Source organism: Halichoeres trimaculatus, unplaced genomic scaffold (assembly GCF_033239565.1).
Source record: "Halichoeres trimaculatus isolate MK-OKI-2021-1 unplaced genomic scaffold, fHalTri1.1 fHalTri1_scaffold_7, whole genome shotgun sequence".
Classification (NCBI taxonomy): domain Eukaryota; kingdom Metazoa; phylum Chordata; class Actinopteri; order Labriformes; family Labridae; genus Halichoeres; species Halichoeres trimaculatus.
This window is the reverse complement of record NW_027437185.1, coordinates 19195943-19219547: the sequence shown is the minus strand read 5'-3', so window position 1 is coordinate 19219547 and position 23605 is coordinate 19195943. Positions and strand designations below refer to the sequence as shown.

General features: G+C 40.9%; 2 protein-coding genes across 4 annotated transcripts in view; one reads left to right on the top strand and one right to left on the bottom strand.

Moving 5' to 3' along the window:
* flrt1b (fibronectin leucine rich transmembrane protein 1b) overlaps positions 1-6080 on the top strand; it is a 40373-nt gene extending 34293 nt beyond the window's left edge. For all 3 annotated transcript variants that reach the window (XM_074673882.1, XM_074673880.1, XM_074673879.1), the window contains exon 3: positions 1121-6080. In XM_074673882.1, the coding sequence (XP_074529983.1) occupies positions 1141-3339 (2199 nt within the window). In that variant the 5' untranslated portion in view covers positions 1121-1140 and the 3' untranslated portion in view covers positions 3340-6080. The remainder of the gene's footprint in view (positions 1-1120) is intronic.
* Positions 1-23605, bottom strand: part of macrod1 (mono-ADP ribosylhydrolase 1) — a 158956-nt gene that overhangs the window by 119254 nt on the left and 16097 nt on the right. The window lies entirely within an intron of this gene.

Sequence of the window (23605 nt, the reverse complement as noted above, 5' to 3'; positions counted from 1 at the left end):
CACAGTGTAATTTCTACAACTTTCACTACTGTATATCATCCTCCTTCTATAAATAGTGAGCTGCGAACATGAGCGCACAGTGATCATTTTATCTAAATTGTAAATTCATGTTACTGATGTTGGTGTCAGAGATTTGCCGAGAGACAAGTCATAAAACATCGAGCGAGGAACGTATTAATGTTGCAGAAAAATGCTTCTCTGTTTAACATCTCGCTAAAACATTTCAGGGGATTTCAGGACCACTTTACTGAATAATTTATAGAAATTTCACCAACAATAACAACCAAGAGAAAACATGCATTATACATGTCAGCTTACAGAGACTGTGTTCTGTATACGAGTGTTTTCTATTCACTCTGTTTACTTATTAGCGGCTCGATTTCTCTGTGTGTGTTTTGGTCGTAACCTCCAACAGATGCCTCGTGATTCTCAACACACAGCAGGAAACTTGTTAAAGCTTGCGTTTTCTATTTTTTTATATACTACATATGCATTCTCTTCCCAGTTTTATTCAGGGGGCTAGCTCTGGTGCAGTCACAACAAGTTTACCACGTCTGTTGTCCTCAAAGCCATCAACAGCACTGTCAGCAATTAATCTGATTCTTTTCCCCCCGATCTCTCCCTCATTTTAGTTTTATGTCACTCACTCCATCTCAGTTAATCTCCTTGGGAGAAAAAATCTTTCCCTCATTTTCCCTCCATGCAACCGTCACTGTCCAATTTTCTCCATCTCTGTCACTCCTTTGCTTTCTCTGATTCTTGTAATCTTCCTCCCTAACTCGCTCCACTGTTTATCGCACTCTCTGCTTCTAAATGTCCGTTTTTCTTCTGCTTGGTTGCTCTGACCCATAAAATACTGAACAGATCCTCTAAAGGGCATCTGACTGTTAAATACCAACATCTTTCTCACTGTACACACTTAGAAAACCTGACTTTAACATGAGGCAGAATGTACAGTCCTTCAGTCAAGACATTTTACAGGAATAGGTTTACAGAGTGTTACCTTACCTTCCTTTGTTCTGTTTTAAATGTTCTGAGTTATTCTTAATTCAAGCAGTTTTTCTGAGTAACACTCTTTCTGCTTATTTTAATCCAGTTTCCCATTTCCTCTTTCAATCAGGAGCTGTGTACCAAACCAACATGGCAGCTGAGAGTCTTGCTGAGCTCCGCGATTGGCTCTTTTTACTCCTCCTGTGCCTCACCTTATTGGCTGAGGTGCTGGAACTTGCAGCAGCGGCAATTGCCATGGAGACTGGTGAAGGAGACGAGGGCATCGTTTGTCCCTCAGTGTGCCGCTGCGATGAGGGTTTTGTCTACTGCAATGACCGCGGCCTCAGTATAATTCCTCCACTCCCGTTGATGGCTGCTATTCTCTACTTGCAGAGCAATCGGCTGAGTAATGCTGGGCTGCCCCCCTCGCTGGAACGAAGTACTTCCATAAGAGTGATATACCTGTACGCCAACCAGCTGGATGAATTTCCTATACATCTCCCGCCTTCGTTGCGAGAGCTCCATTTGCAGGATAATAATATACGAACGTTACCGAGGTCAGCTCTGGCCAAGTTACCATTACTAGAACGATTACACCTGGATGATAACTCTATATCAACAGTTAGCATCCAGGAGCGAGCTTTTTCTGGGACTCCACGGCTTCGACTGCTATTTCTATCTCGGAACCACCTGTCGAGCATTCCTGCAGGTCTGCCAGCGTCATTGGAAGAGTTACGGTTAGACGACAACAGAATCAGCACAATCCCAACGCATGCTTTTCGTGGACTCTCCTCGCTGCGACGCTTGGTTCTTGATGGGAACCTGCTGGCCAACACACGAATTGCTGATGACACCTTTTCCCGTCTTTCCAATCTGACTGAGCTCTCACTGGTCAGGAATGCACTGCAGTCTCCACCAGTAAACCTACCTTCAGCTCACCTCATACGACTCCATTTGCAAGACAACGGCATGACTCACATCCCACGAGGGGCGCTGGATGGGATGCGGAAGTTACAGAAGCTGGACATTTCAGGAAACAATCTGACCAGCCTGCCACGAGGACTTCTGAAGGACACTGAAAGCCTGGAGCTGCTGCTGTTGCGAGGAAACCCCTGGTACTGTGGGTGCAACCTTCGCTGGCTGCATGCCTGGCTGCACAGCCGAGGGGCAGCAGTGACTGTCAGGGGTCTGACCTGCCAGGGTCCTGAGCCTGTGAGGGGCCAAGTCCTGAGGGACCTAACCTCTCTGATGGAGCAATGTGAAGGCCCTCCTGCTGGTCCTAGTACTGGATTGGGTGTAAACCAAGCAGAGAAGGACGGAGGAGTAGAAGATGTTGTTGGAGGAGGCCAAGCAGTAGCCTCAGTTCCTCATGGCAGCACAACCACTGCCTCCTTGTTGGTCCCTACACAAGGTTCCCTCTTCACCCTGAGAGCCAAGCGACCAGGCCTCGTAATGCCTCTGCCACCAGGTGAAGGGGGACATGTATCTGGAGAGGCTCTAGAGCTGACTGTTAAACCTCTCTCTTCAGATAGCGTACTAGTGAGCTGGTTGTGCCCACAGCCAGCTCCCTCCTTCCGCTTGTCATGGCTTAGGCTGGGTAACAGTGCAGCTCTTGGTTCCATAACAGAGACTCTTGTACCTGGAGAGAGGAGGCAGTACCTCCTTACCCAGCTCACCCCACGTTCCCATTACCTCATCTGCCTGCTGCCACTACGACAGGAGCCCTCCTTTGTGGGCTCCAGTATGGGTTCATCTCGAAGTGGCAGCATGGACACGAACAGTAAAGACTCAGCCCCAGCCTGTGCACAGATAGAGACTGGAGACGCTGTGGTCAATCCAGAAGGGGAGGGTTCAAGTGGAGACAGTCAGGACTCTGAACTAACAGCCCTGCCATTGGCTGGGATTATAGGGGGTGCCACAGCATTGGTAAGCCTGCTCTTAATCTTTGGCATATTCTGCTGGTATGGACAGAGGGCTGGGTACATGTCTGGGGACTCAGGCTCATACAACAGGGGCCGAGGTGGAAAACATTATGATGACTATGTAGAGTCAGGCACTAAGAAAGACACTTCCATCCTCGAGATCAGGGCACCTCCAGCAGGGTTTCAGATGACAGCTATGGCCCATCAGCCACTGCAGCCTAGGCTGGAGGATGTCACTTACATCCACACCATTTTCCCCTCTTCTTCCTCTTCCTCCCAAGCTAACGGGACCTACCGCAGCAGCCACGGAGCTGGCAGCCTCAACGGCACCATCCTCAGCCAAACCAGCCACCATCATGCCACTTATGGTACTAACCGTGGCTACAGAGAGGGTGGCATCCCCGACATAGATTATGCCTACACGTGATGATACATGGACAGACTCCCTGAGCCACGAATGCCAGGCGCCATTTCTGTAATGTTGACCCCATGGCTGGTGGCCATTTTGTCCTTGGTTTCCAAAGTACCCTCTGTGCCTCTGCTGGTTCAATTCTGATTAGTTTGCTAGGTAGGAAAGACTTCAGCTATGTTGATTGGACTTTGCTATTGAGTGACAGGCGTAAGAGTCCTACTATACTCTTCTACTGTATTCTTAATGATACAGTAGACTCTTCTTTCAGCGCTACTTATACTTATAAATGGTTCTGTTTTCTCTTTTGGATATCTCAGTGTCTTTCAAACCTACTGTTTCTCTCAGATCATAATAATACACAGTAACTTATTTGAGGTTGATATACTAGGCTTAGCTGATTTAGCAGGAGATATATTTATAATACGAGGAAAGGCACTTGATGTGTATAGAGATAGCTCTCATATCTTCCTACCAACTGTAAGCTCTGTGCTGTGTAGATAAAAGGGATGACAGGGAAGAAATCAATGGCTGTTATAACCCACAGATGACAATGCATCATGGTTGACATGAAAAGATGTGTTCCTATCCCCCTCCTTTTCCTCTAGTTTATTCCCCTCCTTTTTAATTTTTCCTCCTTTCCGCCTCTTTTTTTTTTTTTTTGGCTGAAGCTTTTTCCTTTTATTTTTCTCTTGTCTTTTGTGGTGCCTTGAGCGGAGAACGACTTTGTTCTCGCCAAGGGAGCTGACAGCAGTGATAACAGTTCTGACAGAGACGGGAGACACAAACCACAGCATAGGGAGACTAATGAGAGGGGGGAAAGAGAGCAAGAGAGAGGAGGGCTGATGGAAAGATGGATAGATAGAACATAAAAGAAGACAGGGGAGAAAAAGAGAGAAAAGAGGGGTGCTGTTTTGGGGATGAGAAAGTAAAAGAGGTGTGTTGGCTTAAGGCAGAGTGTGAAGACAGAAAAGGAAAGAAAGGAAGATAAGTGAAAGAAGGGCGTGTGACAAATTCAGCAGCAGGAGGTAAAAAAAAGCAGACAAAGGGAAAAAGAAGATGGGGGACCGTGAAGGGTGCGGGAGGGGTACAAAAGAGAGGTGACAACTGGAATAAAGTGGAATCATCATCTAAAAAAATGTCTCAAGTTTTACCCACAGCGTCTTCAACGCTGCATTCAGCCAACACAGGCCTCATTAAAGACCCTTCCTCCAATGACACAGTCAGAAATTAAATCACTGGTTTTTGGGGGCAGTTTACAGCTCATCTTTTGTGTGTACATGGATGCATTTCCATGCCACATTTCATAATTTTGGGAAAATCTTGTAAGACACAAAGGAGGGCAGCAGCATGGTAAGATAACACAGAACAGATGACTCCATGGAGAAGAAAAAATGTTGTAAATCTCCCTCCAAGAGTTTAGAAAAATTACTGCATGTACCCAATTTACACCGTGGTCTGGTCTCATTATTAAATTACCTTTGCAAATGAAGAGGAAGGAACCTAATCACACATCTTATTATAGTATCTCATTATCTTTTAGAGACTGGTTAAACCATGTTAATTGAAAATAAGTTTGAGCCGCATATAGTTTTTGGTAAAAGTCAGAGCTGCTCTGGTGTAAGTGCTCTTTTCAAATTTCAACACATATCTTTTCAATTCTGTCAGAGAAAGGTTCAAAATACAAGGCTGGGGGTGGACAAAGTGGGCAAAGTGCCCCACCAGGTTGATTTTTTTATGTTATGTGCCACTTGGAAACTGATCACAGAAAAGACTAACGAACATAAATGATCAATTTTAAATGACTCAATAAAACAGAATACTAATAATGGCACCTTACCACATCCTCTCATTAAGTTTCACTATGGTGAGCTTCAGTGAACTAAATGCAGAATAGCAAAAGCCTCCTCAGAAAAGAAAAAAGAAAAAGAGCTGAATACGTTTTCAAGGCTGATGATTAGTCAGTTAAATCAGTGAGCAGAAGTGTACCCTGAAACCATGGAGAAAATAAGAAAGTAAAGAAAAACGCCTTTTTTCAGTTCCCCAGCTGTGACCATTCCTTTGTAATACTGAAATGCCCCATTAGAGGTAATTTTATGAATTATTTCCTTAATCAAAAACATCTGAAAACAAAAACTTCTGTGACTCATTCTGTTAGGCGAGGTTCATGAGTCAACTCAGGTCATCTGGTTTTATAGGCCTTAGTGCAGCATGGATGCAGTTCTGTTAACAGGGATCACAGCCTTACCGCTTCACTGTGCAGTTCAGCAGACAAATCTGCAAGAAGGAGATGCAGCTCCTGCTTTCTGACTGCTTCTCGCTGACCCCACTAATATTCTTTAAGGGTGTAGGGACTTCAAAGAGGAACACTCACAAACAGCCTGAGATTCAAAGAGGAAGAGGAGAGGGTTGAGGGTTGAGGGGATAAAAAGAGCAAGAGAGGAGGATGGGGAGGATTGATATATATACGTACTATATAGAGCCTGTAAGTGTTGAAACCCATTCTGACTTTCAGTAGCTCTCTCTTTCTGTTCCAACCTCTGCTTCTGGATAACAGTAGCACTGGGGGAGCTCTGGTGTGGGTGTTTAGTTTTCTCTGCATTTGTTTTTTGATATTTTCATTTTTTTCTGAAGAGCACTGAAGCTTCCTTTCATTCTGTGCAGAAATCCTTTTCCTTTAAAAACAGTCACCCTCAGATGTGATAATGAAGACACTCTTATGTATAAACATAAAAATGGGTGCAAAATGCTATTCCATTTATTGGTCTGTCGTCTTTTTTTCTACACAGATGAATAAAGACTTCTAAAAGGAAAAGCAGTTTCATGTGTTCTCCTTGTGTGTGTGTGTGTGTGTGTGTGTGTGTGTGTGTGTGTGTGTGTGTGTGTGTGTGTGTGTGTGTGTGTGTCTGCATGGGTTCATTAAATCTGAAACAAAGGCTGAAGATTTCAAATAATGCTCTGGAATGGCTTAAAAAAAACAGAAATCAATGGAAAGCTGAGATTATTAATATGATTTATGACGAGCTGGAGTGGACCTCGTTAAATCACACACACTCGATGAATTCATCAGTTGCTATTCGCTCCACTTCCATTTGGAGGGATCTCTCCGCCTGAAGCTGATGGACTTCCGCCTTTTCTCCCAAGAAGTTTACGTGCTGGCTTAGCTTTACCAAGTGACATGAGAAACAGGCATGTGGGCGTATGTCGGTGTGTGTCTGCTCCGTGGTTTTGCATTTGGATGAAGACATGCCTTTCATTCAAAGTGAGTGCTAATGCTTGTGTAAGCATGGATCAATATAACGAACGGGGGAGTGTATAAGTGTCCATCTAAGACTAAGTGACGGCGCTGGGTGTTTGAGGAGGATGGAGTCAGAGAGAAATATACTTTATGTTGATGGAAAAGGTTTGTTGTACAGAGTGAGCTGTCGGCATCTGAGAGGGAGATAAAGACAAAGAGCCGACTCTACATGAATGTTTATCTAAAGGGTTTGTGATTATATATCTGTGTGTGTGTGTTTGTGTGTGTGTGCGCCACTGCAGCCTGTAAAAGTGAATCCTCAGCGCTGAGTTCTCATCTGTCATTATGTGGGCTTTTCACTGACACAGTCCATTATCTATCGTCAAGCCCTCCAGCTTAATTATTCTAACTCACAATTCACCCAATAAGAACACAAAGCTTACTGCAGAGGCTAAATGATGCATCCACTGAGTCTGAATTTCACTTTTGCAATGCTACAAATGAGATAACAAAGGATTTCTTCAAACCTTGATGAACATTGCTCTTGTGTCATATATCAGAATATAATCCACTAGGACAAGGGAAAAACATTTATGTCTACATTCACAGGGTGATTTTAACAATTTTGTGCTTTAAATTCGTGTTTTGCGCATTTCTTAAAACCTTGACTTAGCTTTTTATTTAACTTATTTTTTTTTAACAAATGAGCTTGTCTTACTGATGTGCAATGAAATGCTTGGATGCATTTTAAACCCCATGCTCAGTATTTTCTTCACCACAGGGTCATTACGAGTGATGTGGAGCAGTATCTCGCAGCTCAGTGTCCTCTGGTGTTTGCATGCATTAAAAGCTTCCTCCAGAAAAGGTCAATGTATTCCTCTGGCAGACATTTAGTGAAATGTATATATGTTGCATACTTTTACCCAGCGATTCACATGGGGCAGGATTATTTCCATGCTGTGGAGATTCATTCATAAAGAAAGACACGCAAATGTGCAAAAGACATGCACAGTAGGGATGTCCCGATCCTGATCCCAATCACAATTATTTGATCAGGGCCATTTTTTAATTGATTGGTAACAGGCATTTTAGCCAACCTTTTCAACCGATCACACATGTTAGTGGTCATTGAGCAAAGATTGCTGCCAAATGCTAATGTGTCAGTATTTTCAGCACTCTTAATTTGATCTACCTAGAAAAGTTGTTGAGTTAATAATAAACTAATGTATGGTACATTACTAGGCGCCGCCCAAGTGGCTGCCTGTTGCGGCGGCTCTCTCTCCCTTGTCCGTTTCTTGTAGTTTTTTTATTTCTTTTTCATCATCTTTGCATGTGGAGTGGGTCATTGCTTAGTACGATTCATTTGTTGGTCATGGACACCAAACTGGTGATACTTTTACTATTTTTGTTCCTGTGTTTGTCTGGAGATACTACATGTAACCATGGCTACATTGTTTACAAGTGAGATCAGCTGTTAGCAGCCTGCAAGTCAATGCTAACTGGTGCAAGGCCTGATGTCTTCCCACAAGGTGGGGAGAAGGAGGTGAGGATGACATGCTGGTGCTGAGGTGTGAGTTAAAAAGTGACGACATCAACCTGTCCTTCCATCCATTGTTATTGGAAAGTAAGATCTATCTTCAATAAGATGGACAAGCTAGCTGTGCTAACCCAGCAACAGAAGGAACACCAGAGGGCAGAGTAGCATCATCTTATTCATAGACACAGCTAACAGAGCTAACATAAGACTTCAACGCCACATTGGAAGAACTTCACCTGCTGTGAGCAGACAGGATCAAGGAGACAGAGACTGAACAGACTGCTGAAGAAGCTCAGTCCTGGACCCTGTGGAGGTGGAGGCTGGCTGAACTGGAGAATGATGGACAAGCTGTCAGCATCTATTTTCCTATGGACCTTTTTGCACAACACTTTCTTTCTTATTTTTTCTTGTATTGCTGCTGTGACTCCTAAATTTCCCCTTTCGGGAATAAATAAAGTATTTTCAATTCTATTCTGTTTTATTCTAATCATTTTATTCTATTGATGTGGAACAGCAGCCACACTCACCTTTATTATAGAATACATGAGCACAATCAGACACATAACAGCAATAATATCCACTTTACAGCACCTTATGGTAACTCTCCAGGAACATACAGTTCAAAAAGATGAAAACAAACAAACACACATGGTACAGTCAACTAGCTTAGCATTAGCAACTCCAAGGCTTCAATTTCAGCATTGTGTCAAGATGGAAACAGTTCAAAAGTAAGCCACAAGTAAAATCATTTATGCCGTACGATCTTTTCTCAAAGCGCTTAATACAAACAAAACAGCCCAAAACAACATGCAGTATAGTTCGCTTACAGAGGGAAGGCTACACCGCTGTTTCAGAGCGTTAAAAGAATGGTTGACTATCAATGGAGAGAGAGAAAGCATCCAAAAAGCTCTGAGAAGAAAGTGGGATAAAGGTTCATATCATCTCTGTTATCTACGGTATGTCCTGTTGTTCAGAAACTTAGTTTCACAACCTGCCTCGCTGGAGCACAGTCTGTGACAACTTGCGAGGTGAGTCAAACATGATGTGATTAGTTTGACAACAGAAGTTTGTCCCGTGTTTCCGCTGAGTCTCACAGCACACTGGTTTGTGGAAAAATAAACACTTCAGTGAAAGGGTAAAAAAGCACAAGATAGTCGCATTAGTGTCTGACATTTATGGTTACAGTCTTGCGGCGTCTCGGGAGAGTTGCGTTCAGGGCAGCCTCTGATTTAAGTGTGCTGTATTGCATGCACACAAGTTCAGGGGGTCTCATACAGGCATGAGCATGTAAAACTGATTAGATGACTTAAACTTTAAAACTAGCTGGACTGAGTTAAATGGAATTAATAAGCTCAAGACATATCTTAATTTTATTTTTGACCATTCATAAGTGTTAAACACAACAAAAAAGTGTCCAGCTTCACTTTCTGACCTTTTTATCAAAGTTTGTCTCTGCAAACCCAAGAATCAGATGGAGACTTGGTATCGGCAGATATCAAAAACAAAAAATTGTAGAGTTGTATCTGAAACACACACTGTGACAAAGGTTTTCATAAGATTGAGGACTAAAAAGCCTTACACATCCTTAACCAGCTGATAATGAAACTCAGTGCAACTCAGATTTGTTTAAATTAAATTTCAAAGCTGTAGTTTGACACACATTGTTCACCTTGGAGGAGCTAGACAGAGCAGGATAACACTGACTTGTTCCCTTAACAACCACACAACAAAAGAAACCAGTGAAAAGCCTCAGAGGAATAAACTGATCCAACGACAACAACAACACATTAAGATGGGGTTTAGGTTCCTCAGTAGCAGTGGACGGAGAGAGAGAAACGTTGGATACAAACAAGGTGGAGAGGAAAACTGAGACAGCCTTCGGGGACAACAACACCAAGTGTATGAATAAGGCTGTCCGTCAGGAGATAGAGCGAGCTGCTGTGGTGACACTGCAAGACACCTTTTTTGAGAGGAATGAATAAAAGGAAGGGAAGAATCCAGCACGCTGTAAGCATGCACAAAAAGATAACCAAATTGAGCTCTTACCAGAATTAGTTTCCATTCAACTTCCAGGCCCTGTGTGTTTTATCTTTTAATTTAGCTCAATTATGAGCCTGTATACCGGTGGACTCTGAACAACCTCGCTGTGAGCAAAAGAAAGCATGTGAAATCTAGGGAAATTAAAAGCATTTATAACCTTAGGTAGTCTTTGTGCTATTTGGCTGATTATCTGTCCTCATCTGACATTAAGTGAATAATTGATGGATTTCTTTTCTTCAAACCATGCATCAGCCATGCAGTTTCATCTCCTGCCTACACGAGCAAATTGTGAGGAGGAACGGCTTCGGCTCAGGAGTGCTCCAGGCGGCGGGCTCCTGCTGGACGAGGGTCTTCCTCAGCTCTCAGCCTTCACTCATGCTCGGCTTGCTGCCCACCTCTGCGGGGCTATGCTCTCCCTGTGCACGCACACACACACACACACCTCAGCACTTGTAGTTATGGCAACTTGTGATTTCTCTGGAGTACCGACTCTCAGTCTTTGTCCTGCAGAGGCAGACACATCGCAGCCAAAAAATAAATGAATTCCAGGAGCACAGTAAATTATTCATTACTTAGTTGAAAAAAGCCACAGAGTGCATTGTGATCATCGCAGAAGTCCAGCACAAACAATCTGGTACTGTTTCAAGGTTGTTCTTTTGGCAAAGAAAAACAGAAATGTAAAAAATATCAACAAATAATTTTGCAGAATAATGTAATGAAAACAATTTACCACAACTCTCAGTCTGCACAGTGCACAGTCACATGGCTCTCACTCCAACTTGTACTGGTTTAACGGCCACAAACAATGAAGAGATGAGGAAGGTGATGATAAGTGTGTATGTTTTAGTCATTAAACTCCATTAAAAGACACACACCAACATAACCTTTACCTTCTGACAAGTTCTGTGTTTAAACCAGGTGACAGTGTTTCATGAGGTTGAAGTACCGACTGTGCCAGGATGGATGGATCTTTCTTCTCTCATTTCCTGTCATTCCTCTACTGTGAGTCTGCCAATAAAAATGAGCATTGGCCTAAAAATACTTTCAAAATAAGAAAAAAAAAGTGTTTGAGGTTTACAGAGACATATTGTGTCTGTAAATATAAATCGGCTGAAAGCAAACTTCAGTGGAGAGCTGCAGTAAATCCCGTTTATTTGAGTCAATCTAAGAGCAGTCTTGGAGCAGTTTGTACACAAAAATTTGTGATGAATTTTCTGATCCGAAATGTCCAGCTCTGGGGTCGACACGGTCACAAAAACAACTTAGAGCCCCAGTGAGGACATTTCAGCGGGTTATGAGTCAGACTGAAAATTAACACTAATGCCTCTACTTGAACAACAAAAGAAAGACCAGACTGTCAGCACCAATATCGATCTTTTTCTGTATGGCATTTTTATAAACCTGTCAACACGGCTGCAGGGAAAGAGTCAGACAAGGCGATCTACACCCTGCTGCAGAGTCAGGCTTCTTTAACTTTTTCAACCTAAGGATTTATTATGAGTTGTACGTTTGACATAAACTTAACAAACTGCAAAGCAAATAGATCCTGATTTATCTGAGGGGGCACAGAAACTCAAGGAGGTCATCCTGATACTAGTCCTCAAGTCCAGCAGAAATGATTATTTTTATCTTGTGCACAAAAGTTACACCCCACAGGCACTAGAAGTAATCTCATGAGCACAAGTTTACAAAGTGTCTGACATCAAATTTGAAGGTCCTCATCACATGGATCAGAAACACTCTCACAAAGAAAAACTGACTCTATATCTATTTTACTGCACAGCACGCACAGAGCTTACAACAAATCAACTTTACTTCACAGAATAGAATAGAATAGAATAGAATAGAATAGAATAGAATAGAATAGAATAGCTCTTTATTGTCCACTGAAGTGGAAAATCGACTCAGGGTAGTTGCATTCGGCACAGCCTCTGCTCAAACCCACCCCTCTGCTCTGCCCAGTACAGGTGAGGGTTATTAAAAAATGCAACGTTCACATTTTAACGGGCATAAAGCGACAGAAGTTGAGTGTGTTCATTCATTTTCTTCTCTGTACCTAGAGTTTTTACAGACCTGGGGAAAACGGCTTTTTCTTTTAATGCACCTTGGTTGTGGAATAATCTTCAAAAAGAGCTAAAACTGGATTCAATATCTCTTAGTGAATTTAAGAGCATCATTAAGAGTGTGGTGACAGAGGCATGTGGTTGTTTTTCTTGAAAGCCAATGTGTGTATTTGCTTATTCATTTTAACCTGTTGATTGTGTTGTGTCATTTTCCATGTACTGTGACTCTGTGCGGCTGCTATTTTGGCCAGGTCTCTCTTGTAAAAGAGATTTTTTAATTTCAATGGGACTTCCTGGTTAAATAGAGGTTAAATAAATAAATAATTTAAAGAAATGTAATCCCTACCTGTTTATTTCTGTGTCCACACTAGGAATAGGCATTCGATTTTTGAATATTCAAATAGTCATTAACATAAAAAATTGAATAATTCATGTTACGATGGCTTCGTTCTGTCTGTGGCAGGTCCCATTTTTACGCCCGATGCTGTTATGCATCAATTTCATATAAAAGCAGGTCGAGTAGGACAGGAAGTTGAGCTGAAATGATAATGTTAAAATGCAGTTGATCATAATTCACTTTTGGAATTGTGGTTAATAGTTTAAAAAACAATTATCGGACAAGAAAACTCATCAAATCAAAACAAGAGCAAAGACTAAGAATGCCAACAGATGAAAAATGAATTATTGCTGCATTCCTAAAGGCAAATATCAAATCTCTATGCACAAGATCAAATATTACCCCATGGGACTTCAGGGGTTCTGTTCATTATTAAGATAAGATATATATGCTGAGTTATCCTTATAAAGACATGTTAGTTTTCATATAACTAAAGGCTTGACTGAAAGAGAAGGATCAGATATTCAGTAATCTAAAATGGTCTCTATTGTATTCACTTTTTCCCCTATTCTGAGTATCTGTTGCTACACACTTCCCTGGCTACCTTTTTTATGACACCGTGTGGCCTTTTTAAAAATGAAAGGATGTATTCCTGACCAGCTTTGAAAGATTTATGTCCCAAGCAGGGAGAAATAGGCTTAGAGTGGAGCGCCACACACAGAGTATTAAGGTCAGTATAAGGGCAACTGTTGGTTTTGGTCTTTTCATGGGACTGCAGGACGTTTGAAAAATAAATAAATAACTAAAAAACAGAAAAACAGGAAAAAAGGCCTTTACCTGTGCAGCCTTTGCACCTCACACAAAGTCAGCATCTTTAATACTGTATTAGCACTTCAGAAAAATCACAGGGCAGACACTTTGACTTAATTAATAACCTCTCTAATAAATTGAAAAGAGTATCTAAACACACACATGCACAGATTTTCTGTGTGTATGTGTATGTGTGTGTTTGTGTCTGTGTGTTCAAAAAACCAACACACACATACATTGGCTGTTGATGTTGCCGAAGACACACAAAGTTAAGGCTGTAATAAATCTTTCCTCTGCTTGACGTTACTGTGATTGAGGTGTCCTGATGCATCACGGCGCCCTTGACTTTTTTTTTTCCAGCTGAAAGACAAACTCACCTGCTGTTTGCTTTCAGTTTACTTCACACACTCCGTAAAGCACACATCAAACTGTTAGTCTAAGAATGAATACTCATTATAGGAAATGATATGCTATTAAAAAAGTCCGCTGAACAAAGATGCATCCTTGGTCAATAAAATAACATAATATTGAATAAATCATGATCTTAGTAAAAACTTAACTTGGGTTGTAAAGGTTAGGTAAAAAAAAAGGAATGGTGCATTATTGGCTCAGAGGTTAATTCTGTCGTCTCTGAGCGTATACCATCAGTAGAAACTGAAGAAAGATAAATGCTCAAAAAGTGAGGGACAACCACAAGCAACATATAACATATCGGTAGTTAACAGCATTTTTTATTACTGTTTTTAATCATGTCTATAGTATCTTATAATTATTGTTAATATTTGCATTTTTTCAATTTTCTTTGACTATGCAATAATGTTATGAGGCTCATGAAATAATGATTTGAATGTTTATTATATATGACTTGGGCAATCATGCCATTATGGCCCATCACACACTGACCAACCTGTACGCCAGTCCACTGCCCATCAAGCCCGTGGACAAAGCTAACAACAGGATAAGTGGCTAAATAGCTCCTATAAATAGTCCTGTCATTTCCTAAGCTCTGATAATGCAGCGGGGCCGCCAGCATCGGGTACCACTTCACAACAGCGCCTGATAGATCACAATTACAAGATGGTAATTCTGTGCAGTGTGTGCGCTGTGTACTCCCTGTACTCTGTGCGTGTCTGTGTGTGATTATGTGACAAAAGCAGCGTCTGTGATGAGGACATGTGTGCAGACAATGAGGGGGCCTTGTATGAGCTGGTGGAGAGAAGGGGAGAGGACTCAGGGTTAGATTAAAGCCCTTTTTGGAGGTTACAATGATACATCCTTTGTACTTGGTTCACTAAGCTATGATTACAAAGATGAGAGAAAATGGAGGCTTATTGTCGGGCTGCATTATACTTTATTATTCAAATAACGCTGCCTACAATGAGGATAATCTTCCCCCAATGTGCTTTTAATTTCCATATCTCTCTTTTTTTCATTCCATCTCTTGTGCCTCTCACTTCTCCTCAAAATTATTCGCACAGCTGGTTCAGTGAGACGAGGCAGGATTCAGATGTCACACATCTAAATGAAAAACATCAATCATCAAAGGTTGATAAACTCATTTTAAAAAGCCATTCATCAGGTGATTGTGCTTGTACTTAGCCTGCATTTCTTTTTGGGAGCTGCTCAATTATTCGACCTGAACGGCCAAGGAGACGAGGACTTGGGATGCACAGCCAAAGTCTTAATGCCAGGCTGATTACTTGTCTGGCACCAAAACCAATATTTGGAAATAAAAGGGCAGGCGGTGCTCTGTGATTGTCATAAAGAAGTGGATATGCAAACGATTATTGCTATACTAAGAAGTGCATTAAGCAAGACAGCAAAGAAAATTGAACCCTGCCCCGCACGGCGAGACACATACGAGTTTGACAGCCGGCTGCTTCACTAACTGCTCATTACTGTCGCACTGTCACAACCTCAGAGGGCTCCCTTTATACAATATTATTAGCCTTGGCCACATTTAGTCGGCCATTTTGAACGTCAAGTGTCCTCAGAAGGCCTCGCACAAAGTGCCTGTCGGATCAGCCAGCCAGAAGCTTTAGAAACGCACTGATTCCTTAGAGTCCTAAATTGCATCAAAAGCATCAAAAGCATCACACCTTTTAACATTCAAGCCAAATAGAAGATCAAACAGACAGTTAAAGTCCAACCCTTTTTCTTTACTGTCCTCACACTTCTTGTATCTATTTAATCAAAAATAAGATAACAGTTGAAGTCTTAAAGGACTTATTTTTCCCAGTCTGTGAACAAAGAGATACTCCATGAGCACATCCTTCTCTGACAAACTCATAGTCTGTTAAAATCATTTCACTTTAATTCATTTTTCTAGAAGCCCACGCAATATTTACTGTTTCAAAATATGTTCTACGATTAACTCTTGGCCTGACTTCCTGAAGTTGGAACAGGCAAGAGCTGTTACTTTTCAAAATAAACAATCTGACAATCACGCCCACTTTCTGTAGCAATCAGCCAAGTGTGTGGAGGTGTTGATGTAAGACAGGGCTGAAACGTCTCTTTCAAGTTTTCTTTTCTGAACGTCTTTGAAGAGAGACTGTCCAAAAGTTGCTATTTGCACTGAAAATTTAATACCAGTATGATATATAAAAATGCATTTAAATACACTGTTCTCCACACATATAAAATACCTGGGTGGGCCGTCCAAGTTTGAGTATATTTGTATTATCTTTGAGTCTGATGAGCTCACTACCTGTAATCGCTAATGAAAGCGTTCTCTTGTTCCTCCCTGTCCCTCGCCTCTGTCAACCAGCAGCGCCTGACACATGCTCTTCAGTTGATCAGAGAGAGCTCAAAAAAGAGAGAAGAGAGGCCCCACAGTACGTCCTCCGATCAATGCAGTCACTGAGGAGCATCGTCTTATGTTAGATATGAACCTTCTCATGTTTAACAGCCATGTGCAGCCAGTCGCTGCTGTTGTCATTCTGCACTGTCTTAGTCTTGATTTGTTTGGGGACACTGTGTCATTTATAACCCTCATCCAAACAGATCCCCTGTTGTGATAATGGACAAGCAAGGAAAGGGTTTGAAAAAAGAGAGCTATGATATTTGAGCATCTTTATAAAGTGTGCTGCTCTTGATTGTCAGAAGATCAGACACTTAAGGCGAAGAGAAAGTGTGTGAGGCGGGGCAGGACGCACCACTGGAAAGAAGTAGAGGAAAGCTGTTTGGGTTAACAGCACTAAAAGAGTAACATGACTAATGTAGAAACTAAGTTGAAATAGATACAGTCATCGGTAACACTTTACAGGTGGTCCTCGAGTTACGGAGTTCCGTTCTTACGACGCATCGTAACCCAAAATTCCGGATACGTCGGATTTTTACCCTAAATACCTCCTAAATCTGGAAATAACGGTCCAAATACATGTATCGTACTTCGAAGAAGGTGAGGATACCAAGAACATTTTGGAGCACAAACACAGACAATCTACACTACGAAGGGACTATTCATACGCGCCAAAAACTGGTACATGTTGCAGGAGCCTATGAACACAGCGGCACAACTTCGAAACCTTCTCTATTTTCTTACGTACAATTATTAATTGCCGTTGTTAAATCAAAATAACTTAAGTCAAGAAACACGTAAGTCGAGGACCTCCTGTATTTGATAGTCCATCTGTTGGCACTCAACAAGCAATCATCAGGTAAGTAGTTGCATATCAAGTGTGTGTCAGTTGAATATAACAAGACTAGACATGTAAAATACATTCAACCAACAATTAGTAGACCATAAAGTGCATTATCAGTAGACATGTTGTTTCATATCAACAGTTTATCAGTTTTTATTTAACAAGACTCATCAATCTGTCAGTTGAAATTTACCACAGATAAGACAAAGTCAAGATGCCTCTGGTTTGCCTAATGGGATCTTTTCCAGAAAACAATTTTACAGTTGTTTTGGGGAAAAAATAAGTATAAGTATACTGAAATGTTACCATAATTTTGCGTGACTACCCAGTTTGTTTTGTAATTCAAAAAAATAAGTTTTCCTTCTCTGATGTGCAAACTTGTCAGAGTTTGGCTCTGTTAAAAGTTTATAAACTTTGAACTGTGGTCAACTTCCTTTTTCACTTTAATTGAAAAGTCTTAACCCAGGTCTACAAATGCTTAGTTGAGAATGCCAAGTGATAGTCTGTTGATCATTGTCTATACTTGTTGACAATCAACAGACAGTCAACAACTTACTAATTAATATACTATCTATTGGTAGTCAATCAATCTAATCAGTAGTTGACAACCAACGACATGTCAACAGAGTCAGTCACTTGATGGTTCAAAGACATTGGAGATATGTTGACATTTTACTGTTGACTTTCAACTGACAGATTGTTTCAGGTTGACAACTTACAAGAAGAAGTTGACAATCTACAGATGGTGTAATGTTAATTGGAATGATAGCCTGTTTAAAAAAAGTAAGAGTAAGGAAACAATTTTTGTAAGAAGTTGTAAAACCTTGAACTGCACCTTATAGCCTACTAACCAACTTCACACTGACTATCTACTGATGGCTTGTTAAGTGTCCACAGACTACTACAATCAAGTGTCACCCAGTCACCCGGCAGGAAACTGAGGAACATGATCCATATTTACATATAAGTCAAAAAAAGTCACACATTTCTTGGCTGGAGATCAGGAAGAAGCGATAATGGCTGATCTTTGAGAGTGGCCGTTTAGTCTCCTGATGCCCTCACTGAATTGTTGTTGCTTGTCTTTCATCCCTGCTGACATTGTGTTAATGTTAGCCACTTATTTTTCCAAAGGTCATAAAAGAGTTTAAGAGCTGTTATTTCTGTAAGTGAGCGCAACAATCTGTGCCGCCGTGTCTCCTAAGCATTGACACCGTTTTCGGGGCAAGCATCTGTGCGTTCACTCGAATGTCTTGATCCTGGCTTATCATTTTAAACAGATGTGAACACTAAGGATGTGGTTCCACGACTCTTTGTAGTTTATTGTAAGCCCAGTGAACCCTGAAGGTCTCAAAGAGAAAGGTGAGATTCCCCGTACACCTCACTTTGAGTCTTACACCCTTTACCTTTATCACAGACGGATCAAAACAGCTAAACCAAGTCCAGAAACAGCTCTTTCAGGAGATCTTCAATGCCCTGTGAGGACTCACAAAGCGCCACAACAAACAGACGTATTTGAACGCAGCACTCACCACAATGACAGATGGACTCTGATGGGCCAAGTGCTGATGATCAAGCTGACTCCTTTTCTCTTTTACTCCCTCATTCACTCCATCTCTTTCCATCTCCCACATCGGGCCAATCAGGCTAATGAGGCTCGCACTTCCTCCGTCCCTTCCTGCTCGCTAAAGTGCCGATTGATCGGAGGGGTGGGAAAGCTTTTAACAAGGGAGGGGTGGGAGAGAAATAATTAGCACGAATGAGCTTTTTTGCTAACTCCATCTGTTTTTGCTTTTTCTTTTTCAGTTTATTTACTGACTGGGACGACATTAAGGATTAACTCGCCAAGGGTATGTTAACTTCTCAATGTCAGGGTGTAAATCAATCTGAAGCTGTAAACTGAGGCCCGTTTGTCTTTAATGCGGATGTCTCACTTCTCTCAGGTCACAGCCCTGAAAGGGGGATGTGGTAATGGAAGAAGTGAAGAAAAAGCAGGCAAAGGGAAGAAAGAGGACGAAACTCGGGAGACTAACCATGAAACTATGTAGGTTTTCTTCCATCTTCCCACTCAAATTGAGACACAAACTGGACATCGGAGCATCCTGCGGAAACTAGGGGCACTGAACCTTGAAAGCTCAGAGTTTTCTGAGCACAGAGAGTGCTAATGTCGCTGCCCAAATGACCAGCAAAAGTGCTCTTTCTGACAGTTGTACCATAATTAACTTGGACAGATCTGGACTGGAAAAACTGGAGCAGCAGCACTGTCCAAATTCACGCTGCAGCCAATTCACAAAGCCGCCGCAGCCGCCGCAGCCTCAGCCTCAAAACATCGCCCACGGCAAAGACACAGATACAAGAGGACAGAGTGGACATCACAGCGTGACCTCAGAGCCGTGATGAAAAGTGGGAGACGCAAGCGTCGAAGTTGTAACAAGACGAGGGTCAGCGCTGTGCTTGTTAAGAAACCTCAAAGAAAAAGAGAAACTAGCAGAAATCAGCAGAACATGAAAAAGTCAGTCACAAACACAGTTTAAAAGCGACTTTCAAAGTGAATTTGAGGCTCATACACCCTGATTCCTCACAGCAGCAGTACTTAACTCATCCAAAGCCTTAAATATATAAAATACACCCACAGCCTTTCATTTACTTTACTGGTGAAAACGAGTCGTTTTGAGAGGGCGTGGAAGAGTAATTCTCCCTTGGCTTGATGTGTATTTTGAAATCATGGGGATGAAGTTAAATTCCTTAGAACAAATAAGCAGAGAAATCACTGTGGCTGTAAAATTACCTCACTTCAGAGCAACATCGCTGTGCAGGGACCCTGGTAATTAAACAAGAGAGTCTCTTTAGTGACAAGCAACTCCACAACATTAAAGACGACATTTTTCCTCTTTTAAATCATGGTTCTATAAAGATACTTTGTTAACACACACCACATCCACGGTCCAAATGCTGTCATCTCTTCGGTTCAGGGGAGCACATTAACAGTAAAGACAGCAGCTTACACATTAAATACAGTCCATTTAAAGGTCCTCAGATACTTTTATCACTTCTGTCCATGCCTGTGAATCTAAAATGACTGCACTTATGCTTTAATCTATTTTGGGGGCTTTAAATTCTGGGCAAAAACTCAAAGAGCAGGTCTCTTTTTTCAGGATTGATTTCCCACTTTCCTTCTATTCAAAATATTCAGTACATAACTTAGTGGAAGAAATTAGAAAAACTCCTGGTTACACAAGCAGGGGTTTCTCAGCTTTATTTTAATTCTTGGAAAAACTTCAGTTTTTTATAGACTTCAGCTTCGTGTGGTTGTTTCCCAGCAATCTATTTATAGTTATTCGAGTGATTACATTTTTTTTACTTCTCTGCATTGGTGCTCATCTCTTCAAATCACTCTCCAGTCACTTTATTTCAACTCAATTCTCATTGCTCCATTCAGCTACCTCTGACTAAAAATCACAGAGGGAATAGATCATTACAGTTTTCACTTCTCCTGATTGTTTTAACAGTAGCATTTCATGGCTTAATTCCTTTCCCATTCCAGCTTTAATTGCCTTTAAAGACTGACCACCAGGAAGAGAAATGGTACATTTGACTCATGTATCTGTATTTGATACTGCTGTCTTTTCTAACTCTAAGGCAGATTTTAAACTTTCTCTTACTCAAAAATCCTGAAATCAACAAATATACAGTATTTGGGCATGGACTGGGCTTCATAGTTAAGTTGCATACACATCTAGCCCAAATCTACAAAAATGTGTGAACTGGTCAGACTGAGCTTTGCCTTATCCAGAATCAACCCCTGCTACATACTTTGAATCCTATTGATTAAATAACTGAAAAAAGCACTTTTCCATCAATTACGTTTTTGCAATTTCAGCGCATTTATTTATCAGCACTTTTCTTCAAAATATTTAAATAGAAATTTAGTTTTTTCACACCAAAATAGTCAATATTTGCTAATGTGTTCTACTATAAAAACTTCAGATAAAGCCACTGAACATGGGAGTATGACAAGTTCTCATGGCTCCAGTTCTAACGATATGCAAGCATGGCAAGATTAATCTTTGGACTAATAACCTGCATGGCTGCATTACTCTCAGTCCTTAACATGCACAGTCGGTTGTTGCACTTAAAATCAACATAGAAGAGGCCCACGGTTTAACATTTGTGTAACAGCATCTTGGATATCTGGTGATTTCAGTTGGCAATCAACACCAACTATGTAAGCACTTTGAGAGTGTCTGTCAACGCATAGAACATGCTTACTCACTTCCTAAGTCAAGCTGGTGTTAGTCTAGTCCAGGGGTAGCCAACCTGCAGCTCACAAGCTGCATGTGGCTCTTTGCCTTTCGGTGTGTGGCTCTTTGATCCATTCATTGAAAAAAAAAAAATATATATATATATATATTGTTATGAGTAGTGGTGTGCTGATCAATCTAAACAATTGATATATTGATGCCAATGTTGGGATCAACATTGGCATCAATGCCAATGTTGATACTTAAGTTTCAGTTTCTCTTCTCTACATGCGCGTCTCTCAATCACTCATGTGCTCATAGTTATCTAGATAGATAGATAGATAGATAGATAGATAGATAGATAGATAGATAGATAGATAGATAGATAGATAGATAGATAGATAGATAGATAGATAGATAGATAGATAGATAGATAGATAGATAGATAGAAAGAAGGAACTTTGTCTCTTCTGCAGTAAAAACAGAAATTTGTGTTTGACACGGCTCCAAGTACAAAAGTAAGCACACTTACAAGCACAATAAATCTCACTTTGAAAATTGGAAATGTATTGATTTTCATTTTGTTTTTTCATATATGTGTGACAGGAAGTGCATTTTTAAGACCCGTGATTTGTCTCTTTATAGTACCACAGTAATTTTTGTGGCTCTTGGTCTCTAACTGGTTGGCCCCCCCTGGTCTAGTCCATGTCATTTGTCTTGTTTCCATCTAAGTTCAACTGCTCCTGTGGTGCTGGTGTTCAAGCAGAAGCTGTCACAACTCCTATCACGCGAGCTAATCCTTTAAGATTTGTATGTGCTGGGTTGAAGTAGAAGTAGAAGTCAGTCCATTAAGAAAGCAGGCTGATACTTCGATCATAGTTTGTACTCATGAAATAAAATTAAAGTCTGAGTTTTATTTTTTGGTGATTTGTCCTGTTTTTTGGGGGTTTCTTTATTTAATTTTTAGGACTGGAGTTCAGTTAGGGGGTCACACACAAATTCAATTAAAAGTTTCAGGCTCACACACAGTTCATGCATGTTATAAGGTCTGAAGAGACTAATGAGTAATCACCCAGGAAAGAAGCCAGTCATTGAGCTTGTGGCATAACCTTTTACAGTGCTTCAATATTATTCCAGCCGTGTACCACATTTGGTAGTTCATTCTCAGTCAGAGAGTTGAAGGAAGGTTATTTACAAGATGATGAATAGTTAAACCAGTAAAAATGGATTTGTATGGTTGAATTTTGAGACTTTCCTCAAAGTTGAAGATTTAATTTTTGGTCATTTATTTTGGGTGGTTTCTTCAGAAAAAAATAAGGCAAAAATATTGTCTTGTCTTATTCTCATGAACCAAATCATGTATTGTCCTAACTCGTGGGCAGAGTCTATCCAACTGCTGACTTTGTTTTTCATTGGTGTAAAAGCTTTATTTTATCTCACCCTGCCTGCCTGTCGAGTTGTAATGGAGTCCAGCATGACCTTGGGCTCTGGGGAAACTGATAATGATTTTTTCCCACAACTTTTGACATTTAATCATCCAAACAATGAATCAACTCAAGTTCTGCAGATTAATCAGAGATGTGAATATCTGTTTACTTGAGCTCTTCTGCTTGTCCGTGATAGTACTGTTAATTAAAACTGGCATATTTGCCACTCAAAAAAAAAAAAACATGCTTTGTTCATTAAAAAACAGCATGATTCCCTTCTGGACAGTGAAATGTTCTTTTTCCTAGAAAATGGTACTCTTTTACTGTTCTTTTATTTCATTTCCTCCATGGTTCACCTGAAGTACTCAGCCTGCCTGTGACCCTGCTAACACTGGCACTGCTCACGGATGACCTCACAGATTAAAATCCATACAGATCAGACCCACTCTAATGGATTTCACTCTCACTCTCTTTTATTGCCTTTTGTAAAGCAAATCCTCTCTCTAAAAAAACACAGGTTAAAGTCCCTTTTTGGCACCCACTGTTCAAGCTCCCAGCAGTAACTTTGTCCTGGTTTCATAATCAGTGATGGAGCTATTCACATTTTTCATTTCGTAGCTCATCTATTTTAGATGGTATACAGTAAAGTTTGATGCCATTAGACTTGTGAATATCAAGGTATTTGTGCTTTTATGTTGGTAAAACTGGTATCCTTTTGGGATAATGAAGCTATTGTTAGTTTTGAGGAATTATTGTCTATTGAAGAATCACTGTTTTTAAAGGCTGATCCACTTTTCTTCTCTTTTTTTGTACTTTTTTGATCCTGGTTGCAGTCCACTTTCTTGGAGCTCCAGCAGCTGGTTTGGTTTTGAGTGTTGTGTCTGTGTGGTTGTTTTCTGTTAGCTGATGAAGAGAATGTGCCACCACAGCTGGAATGACGGCGCAGTGGA